The 8,560-nt window shown below is 37.5% G+C and overlaps 1 protein-coding gene across 2 annotated transcripts; it reads right to left on the bottom strand.

Moving 5' to 3' along the window:
* Window positions 1-1,878: 1,878 nt before the first annotated feature.
* LOC116265755 (uncharacterized) lies at window positions 1,879-7,953 on the bottom strand. Of its 2 annotated transcripts, XM_050080616.1 has the most exons (5): window positions 7,708-7,848; window positions 4,387-4,693; window positions 3,504-3,614; window positions 2,429-3,413; window positions 1,879-2,327 (listed from the first exon to the last, which is right to left on the bottom strand). In XM_050080616.1, exons 4-5 carry the CDS (start codon window positions 3,402-3,404, stop codon window positions 2,119-2,121), a joined length of 1,185 nt encoding a protein of 394 aa, XP_049936573.1. In that variant the 5' UTR covers window positions 3,405-3,413; window positions 3,504-3,614; window positions 4,387-4,693; window positions 7,708-7,848; the 3' UTR covers window positions 1,879-2,118. The 2 variants fall into 2 exon arrangements, with proteins under 2 accessions (XP_049936573.1, XP_031502485.1); XM_031646625.2 differs by lacking the exon at window positions 4,387-4,693 and having other exon boundaries at window positions 7,708-7,953.
* Between the last annotated feature and the right edge of the window lie 607 nt (window positions 7,954-8,560).

Genomic DNA, 8,560 nt, shown 5'->3' with positions numbered 1-8,560 from the left:
CTAACCACTTGTATGGCATGCAAAATAAGATGTTGAATGAACGAAATCTAAGGTTATGGCGTCCTATTGGATGATCAAAAACAAAAATCTCTTGTTAGAAGCATCATGAGTAGTTGCTAGAAACACTATGAAGTACTGTTGCATCATAAAGAATTGTTTAATATAGATGTGGTGTTTTCTTTCTAATGACATTTTTAGTTTTTAGCCACCGGTAATATCCGGCAATATCCAAAACACGGTTATATGTATATAAAGTAGTTCAAAATCGGTTCATAATCACCATGAATGAAGATTGAGTCATTTCATGAGAAAGGTACTTGTAGTTGTAGTCAGGGGTGGAAGCAAGGGGCCGACAGGGGCATTCGCCCCTCTCAAATTTTTAAAAATTAAAAAACTTATATGTATTTTAGTTTAATATATAAAAAACAATAAAAATTTTGTTTTGACTTTTGTTAAAATTTTGAAATTATAGTCAAGAAATTCCTACTTCCACCCTTGCTTGTAATGGCAAAGTGTGATCCAACAACAATATAATTGCATTCCCAACTTTTGTGCTTGGGGCAATGACTCAGCTAATGAGACAAAACAGGGGCACTTCAATTGCTGGTTGTAGTCACCGTTGTTTTTTCCCAATGAGTTTATAGGTTGACATTATATCCATTAACAAAAGTAAGTAGGAGGTAAATTTGCTTACTAATAGTAATTATATATTAGTAGGCCGGGATTAGAGATAAATTTGCTCGTAAAATATATTATTAGTCGGCAACATGCTATAAGAAGTTACGAACCACGTGATTTTGGGCTTTATAGACCCACATGCACACGCGTATACTCGAGTCGAGCGATCAACTCATTAGCAGCTCATCTGAATGATCAACTCAGACAAAATTTCATTTGAACAACACTACGTTTTCAGATCAATTTTTATTTCTCCAGAGAGGGTGACTAGGTTGTGAAAGACTCTGCCATGAATCGATAAGCAATGGATTCAGGTATGTTTTCACTACAGACACTTGATTTCAAGCAGGGACAGATTTTGTACTTTGTCACGAGTTTTACCAAAACATTAATTTGTTCGGGATTCACTGGTTATATTGAACTAATTCAACTTCTCAGCTCCTCGCCAACTGGTTGAATCGAGCTGAGATTGGAACACACGAGTTGAATGGAACGAATCCAAAGCATGAGTTACTTGATCAGATTCCCCAACTTCATCCACCATTCTTAAATATAGACCAATTCAGTGAGTTTAGGAGCATAAATTAATAAATGGCACTATATACTTTTTATATGTTGACAAATAACGCATTCTTAAAAGATGTGACATTTCAAGGCGGTTCGCACTTCGCAGGATGCTCCTTTGTGGCTTCGGTTTTTAAATTTCCAAGTTGTGCCCGTTGTCTATTCATCTGTGTTAACAGGACCATATGTGCTGCCTAATCAGACTCTCTAAAATATATGAAGAGGGAAGCTTACATGAAACATGCTGATCCGAATATATTACATCTATCGGGCTAAATTTTATTCAAGAGAAGCAATGAAAGAAAATAAAGTTTCTTGTCAAACTCCCTGGGTTGCGGCAGATTTCTTTTGAGTTTCCAAAGTAAAAGTGATCGAGTTTCTCGAGATGCAGCATCTTGTGTTTGATTTATGCATTGTACGGCTGAGAAATAGTTTAAAACACACCCTGTAAAAGAAATAGATCCCCAATCCAGAAAGTGAGGATCCGCACATATTTCAAGGACAGTCATGGGACATACATTATGGCCAAAATTTCAACTAGCACAACTCTAACCAAAAAACTTGAATTTGAGGGAAAGCATATTGCACTCAGGTGGGGCATGTCATGTGCAAGCTAATCAAGTATACTTAGGGAAATAGTTAAACTGCAGCTGCCATTAGACGCAGATATGTAACATCTGATATCAACTACAACAACATCGCAGTAATACATCTGCTGCTTAGAGATATGCAAAAGATGGAACTACTTAGGAGCAAGTAAACCTAAGGCCACAAATGCGTACAAAAATGTGTACCCGATATCCAGTTTCTACATCAGTCAACAGAAGCAGAAGTTCAAACATACAAATGGGTATCTTCTGTTTTAGACACAAGAGACTACTCCTCAGAGGCCTCTTCCAGTCTATGGAGGAACTTTGTTGGAATCGTGTCAGCTGAACAATTTAACTTTGAAGAATGAACAGAGATTGCTTCAAATTTAGTCCATAATTCCCTTTTAAGTGTCTGCTCACCAGGTGCTTTACCAGTGTTTCTTGCTTTTCCCAAGCTCCTTGGAGTGCATTCTGGAACTGCCATATTTGTGGTAGCTGAGTAACAATGTGAATGTATTAGTACAAATCTGATTTGAATCTTTGGAAATCAACATATCTAAACAAGCAAAATAGTATGGGGTCTAAAGAAAACTCACCATCATGAAGTAACTCTTCACAAAATTGAACTTGACCATCATCTTCCTCATTTATTTCAGAAGTTGAGACGCTCATGACCGCTTTCTGGTTGGCAACATCATCAATGACCGGGGTTCTATTGACAGATGGCGATGGTGCCAGTAGGATACAAGTTTTAGGAGGTGAGATAAGATTTTCAGGAGAAGCTTCAAGTTCTTGCTTCAGGCATACTGTCTTACTGGGCCTTGCCAATTGAAACATTGTGGGGTACCTCGAAGCCAAGATCTTTGAAATATCTCCCTTAGATTGCTCAACTGAGTGAGTTTCATCAAAATGAAGAACTCTAACAGTAATTGGAGTAATCTCAGGAGGATTGTTTTGTTCTGTTTCACAATTTTCAGAGATTTGTTCCAGTAACAAGCATGTTTTTGGTGGAGACATTTTCAAACAAGGTGTCATGAGAAAAGTTGCATTACTGCATTTCTGATTACTCAAGAGCTTCGATTTCAATCGAACACCAGATTGTGAAGAGTTTGCCTTCATGAAAGCAGAATCAGAAATACTATCCAATGCCTTCTCAGGATCTGTTGCTACCTTTTCAACCATACCATGGACCGCTTCCCCTTTTGCAGCAGCTACCCTTTGGGATCGATCATCTTGGCAATTTTCAGGAATAGACAATTGATTGGTAGAAGGGCCAATCTTACTGTGATACTTCAGTGTAGATGCCAAGCAATCTTGGCGTTTGACTGACATAACTTTTGCTTTTGGCAGGGGTGTCAGCAGAAATAGTTGTCTCCCATTCTCAGCTTGGTATTCTGCATGCCAGGCTACAAGTGGTGAAGGAGAAATTGATGTTCCTGCACCAAATTCTTGTGGTCTTGTGGGTGAACTGGTATTATCATTTTCTTTGCAGGACAAAGTTCCCGTTAGCTGTGGTATAGATTGGTTGCATGAAGATATATCTTGTTTCAGGAATGGCACTTGGAATCTCATAAGCCATGGCTAAACCACAAAAATGTAGTGTGAGATCAATAAGTAGAACAGATAGAGACAAACAAAAATTAAGCACCAGAAAATACAAGCAGTTGAAACCTGTAAAGAAGCATGCACATCAGATAGTACACGCTTAAAGGACTCAATTTCATGGCTTCTTAAACTACTAGTTGTCTTCAGCTTGTTAGCACGAACCTGAAGAACATCAATCTGCAAACAAAGAATCACATGGTTCAACAATAGTGCAGCAGAATTCAGAACATTGGAATGCATTCCACTCGGCAATATATCGGAGACGAGAAAAAACTTGTGTAACATTAATGGACAACATAGCAATAAATCCATATAGCTCGCTGAAATTTGATTTCAAATGCAAAACAGACAGCATAAAAAAATGACCAGTTGCAAGTATACTTCTGAAGCTTCAGTATTCAGTCTCTCACATTTTAATCACATGGCACTAGCCCAATAATAAGTTGGCAGGCAAGAAAACATCAACATAATACCAGCTTGAATACATAAATTATTAATAAAAGAAACAATGCATGAAATATAACTACCAAGCTAATGGTTGTGAAATCACAGGGCATGTTGCAAATATGGTCCAAAAAGATGCCTTCAATGCACGCATCTGCATGTTTGTGAATGTGAGACACAAATGTCAAGATTTGTCGTTTAGCATTCATTACAAATTTACAATTACAAATGTATAAGATTAATCATTTAGGGTTGATCAACGTTAGAAAAGAAATGCATGATCCCTGTGAGGCTGTGACTATGCCAATAGTTTTTAGGTATAACAATGGCAGACAAAAAGTAGGCCTGATTATGGTTCTAAGTTTGTAACTAGTCAAAAGTCATGTCTGCATATACCAGCGGTTGGAAATGGAAGGTCAGTGTCCAACCACAATTCTTGTATTTTGCCCTTCCAAGCAGCAATAAATCAACAGGGAGACTTTTCCACTAGGAAAGGGATGGGCACCTCAGAATTTTACATCGTGTTCAGAAATATTCTTTGCAGCAATCAGCCCATGAGAAGAATGTTAATCTCCATATACGGTCCATCTCATCTCAATTTTCATTTTCTAAAGAAGGAAATTCATGCAGACTCAGCAACATAGCCTTCCTCTCAAGATTGCAAGTCCTCCTGTAACTGTTTGCCTTAATTCATGTAATAGCCGTTGGGTGCTAGTCCTTGATGGCACTAAATTTCTTGTGTAACTCTCTAGTTTACATTGAAGATAACGAGAAATTCTTTACTGCTTGCCCTTGGATGTAGGCCCTAAAGCCTGCAAAAGGAAGTTAATAAAGTTCTTCATAAAAATCAGACAATGGGAAGTACGTATACTTCTTACAGGTAAAAAAGTAGACAATTGGTCAATTGCCAATTCGTTTGTAAATAAAGTATGAACCTGCTGAACATTACAATGCTAGGCATGTAGCAGAAGGAATCACACAAAGTTTTGGAATTGATCATGAAGAGACTTTTGCTCCAGTTAGAAAAATGAATACAGCATTTCTATCAAGTTGACGCTAAAAATTTCTTTTTACAGGGGAAACCTTAAAAAAAGAAGTCTATCTGCAGTTACTGGCTAGTCGTCCTTAAGAAGGCAAACCTAATCTTGTTTGTCAACTGAAAAAGGCCATATAAGGCATCAAGAAATCACCTAGAACATGGTATTTCTGGCTGTCAAACTCATGAAGAACAGAGATTTCATTAATTCATCTCTCACAATTCATTATTCATATTTATTCATCTTGAAAATATTGAGATAAAACTACTATGGTCCTCATTTGTGCTGATGACAGTGCTATTACAAAAATGATGAATTAGAAATAACTAAAGTCAAAGAGCATCTAGCACAGGGTTTTGACATTAGAAGACTTGGGAGGATTAGAAGACAGGGTTTTGTCTTGAGATTGAGATTGCTTGTCAAGGAAAGAAATTCATCTCTCTCAATGAAAAAATATCTACTCAATATTCTGAAAGAGATTGGAAAAATTAGATCTAAACCAATTGGTACCCCAATAGAGGCTTACAGTAAACTTGATAGTGATGAAGAAATATTATCTTTACCTGATGTTGAACAGTCCCAGAGATTAGTGGGCAAACTATTTTATTTGACTGTAACTGGTTTGGTATTTCCTATGTTGTAAAGAGTAGTAATTCAGCAACTATGCATACCAAAACCTTGTCATGTTACAGCAATCACACTCGCATTCATGAATACATCAAGAATAGTTTAGGCCTTGCTCTGTGGTAATAAAGGAGCACTTATCATCATATTGAGGGGTATACAGATGCAGACTAAGCTAATAGCAGTATCCAGAAGTCTACAATTGGATACAGTGCCTTTGTTGAAGATAACTTGATAATTTGGAGAAGCAACAAATAAATACTATCTCAAGATCCAGTGTTTAACCTGAATAGTGAGCCATGACTGCAGTGACATGTGAACTTACATAGCTCACGTCACTTTTCACTAAGTTACCGTTGCATGTTGAACTTCCCAAAAAAAAAAAAATTGTGAGTTATGTCACATGAGTGCGGGGTGTGGGTGTTGGAGCTGGTGCAAATGTGGAAATTTTTTTAAAAAAATAGGTATGGGGGGGCAAGAGTGTATATTATATGTGTATATATGAATATAAATCATTTGTTACATAGTTATTTAGCTGGTTAGTAGCCTTATTTATTTATATTTACATATAAAATTTTGTATTAAAGATAACTTAGTTATGTGCACATTTAAACTAGTCAGTTTTGACTTGGTTTGGCTGACCGAATTGAATGTGCTGCGTTGGAGAAGCACCAGAATCAGCACCAGCGCCAACACAGGTGCGGCAGCCATTTAGAGGCACCCAAGTGACATAGATTGTGAGAATCAATCAACAATCCATGTTGCAGAAAATCCAGTCTATCGTGAACAAACTAAACACATGAAAGTAGACTTTCTTTTTATTAGACAAAGAATTAAAGGGGAAATACTATTACACCTTATATCAAGAGCTTTGAGCAACTAGCGCACACACCTGCTAAAGGATTTCCTCAACTTCAGTTTGAATATATTCTTAACAAATGAAGGTATATGACCCCTAAACTCCACTTGAAGGAGAATGTTGGGAAAGATTATTTAAAGTAATCAATAGCGTGTTGAGAAAGATTATTTAAAGTAGTTAATTTATGAGAAGAACGGTGGTCTCCATTTATGTTCTCTGTCGCAGTGTTCATGCTATAAATATCAGTCCGCATTGGTTATCGATTGATAAGCGATACAAGGTCGATACAGGTTTTACTGCTTTTGTATTTTTAATTATTAAATTAATTTAATAGTAATTTAAATTAACTTAAAAAATTCATAAATTTAGAAGAGGGCCATACGGGTCGATATATATAATGGTAGGTATCGGCTGCTACGCCGTACCAATAACTGATAGAATGATGCTACATTTCTTGACAACATTCATCTCTGCCATCTCATATGGAAATTCTGCTTTCTAAAGAAGGAAACTCATGTAGAAGCAGCAATGATTGCTTCTCTCAAGATCGCAAGTCCTTCTCCTAGCAATGCTTGCCTTAGTTCATGCAATAGCCGTTGGGTGCTATTGTTCTTGATACCACTATATAAGTTTGCTTGTAACTCTATATTGAAGATAATAAACCTCAACTGCTTGCCCGTGGAGATAGGCCCCAGTGGCCGAACTGCGTAAAACCCATTTTTCTGTGTGATTCAGTTTTCCACCCTTCATTCTCTTAAGCTTGTGACGCATAGTGAAACAATGCGAACAGTGCATAACATGATAACGAAAGGGCACCTCCCAAATGGTAAGCTCCGAAACTTGCCCAGAAAATTTGTGCTTTCCCACGTAAAATTTACTGAACCCATCTCTAAGAAGAGCTAAAAGAAAAAAAGAAAAAAAACACACACACACGCACACGCACACACAGAGAGATGAAGCACAGGACCAGAACAATGCATCCTCTGGAGATGGTGCTCAAGACAGTCAAGATCCGGAACTCACAGCAATTCCTCTTCCAATTTTTTTGTGAATCCGCAGCCAGATGCTTGTTCCGTTCAACTTAAAAGAATCCCAATTGCAAAAGCACAAAGCGAAAGAAGAACAAAGATTGCCCTTCAACTCAACACGAATCCCCACATTTGGGTTCAACATTTTCATAGACCAGAAACCAAAACAAACCCATCAGAAAAAAAAAAAAAAACATTGCCCACATTGAGTGCCACAATTTCAAATTATTCTTCTCATTTTTTCGATTATCTAAGAGAGGAAGAACTTAGGGGTTCACCTGATGAATGAGATTTGTCAAGTCGGTATGGAAAAGGCGCTCAGTTTGATTGCCGCTCTTTTCGCTCTCCTTCTTGCCCGACTTCGAACTCTTGGCAAGATTGGAGATGTCGGAAAGCTTTTTTGCGGACTTATCCTTCGCGACTTTCGGCATCCCGGATTCGAAGGATGCAGGTGAGAATGAAGCGAGGGAGAGGTACAGAGACGGAGAGAGTTTGAATTCCAATTCCCTCCTTCCCCGTCTTGATTGAAACGGGTCAGGACTGTTGCACCCAAATATATTGGAAGTGAGGTATTAAAACCCTCTTATCAAATCCAACTCTTTCGTAATCCTAGAAAACTGCACGAAAAGTGTTTAAATAAAAAATGTTTAAAACACAACGCTTAAAATCTTTTTATGAAAACTATCAAAAAGGGCTCCAACTAAAGTTCTATCAACAAGAGAAATTGAAACTTTTAGTCACAATTTTTGTTTTTGATATCACAATCTACTGATAAAATTACTGTTTCCATTGGTTCTTTGTGGTTTCTTAAAACTAATGAAAACCCACAAAATATATCCCTTCGGTTTAGTAATCCAAGTTCTTCGATGTCTTGAAATCGAATATCAGTCACTGGCGTTCTCATACTTTGAAGTTAAAGACGTCACTGTCCGTAAAAAATTTACATGATTGTAACGTTTGGTGACTAGATCTAGATCTGTCAATGATGGGTCAAGATCCAGATCCGCTCTCATGGAGATGGAGGGAGTGGCCAGCATACGAGCATTACGCTGGTATACGTTTGCATGTGTTTGCATACTTTTTTTTCCTGACATACTTTGCATGTGTTTTATGTTTTTGGCATCGGCCACG

This window comes from Nymphaea colorata, chromosome 1 (genome assembly GCF_008831285.2).
Source record: "Nymphaea colorata isolate Beijing-Zhang1983 chromosome 1, ASM883128v2, whole genome shotgun sequence".
NCBI lineage: Eukaryota > Viridiplantae > Streptophyta > Magnoliopsida > Nymphaeales > Nymphaeaceae > Nymphaea > Nymphaea colorata.
This window is presented reverse-complemented; position numbering and strand designations above follow the sequence as displayed.

Bases quoted from the DNA above. Each gene is read 5' to 3' on its own strand.
- LOC116265755 (XM_031646625.2), bottom strand. From the start codon at position 7,860: ATGCCGAAAGTCGCGAAGGATAAGTCCGCAAAAAAGCTTTCCGACATC. The intron at 3,414-3,503 runs GTTTCAACTGCT...TTTGTGGTTTAG, and splicing joins ATGTGCATGCTTCTTTACAG to CCATGGCTTATGAGATTCCA. The intron at 2,328-2,428 runs GTGAGTTTTCTT...ATTGTTACTCAG, and splicing joins TGAAGAGTTACTTCATGATG to CTACCACAAATATGGCAGTT.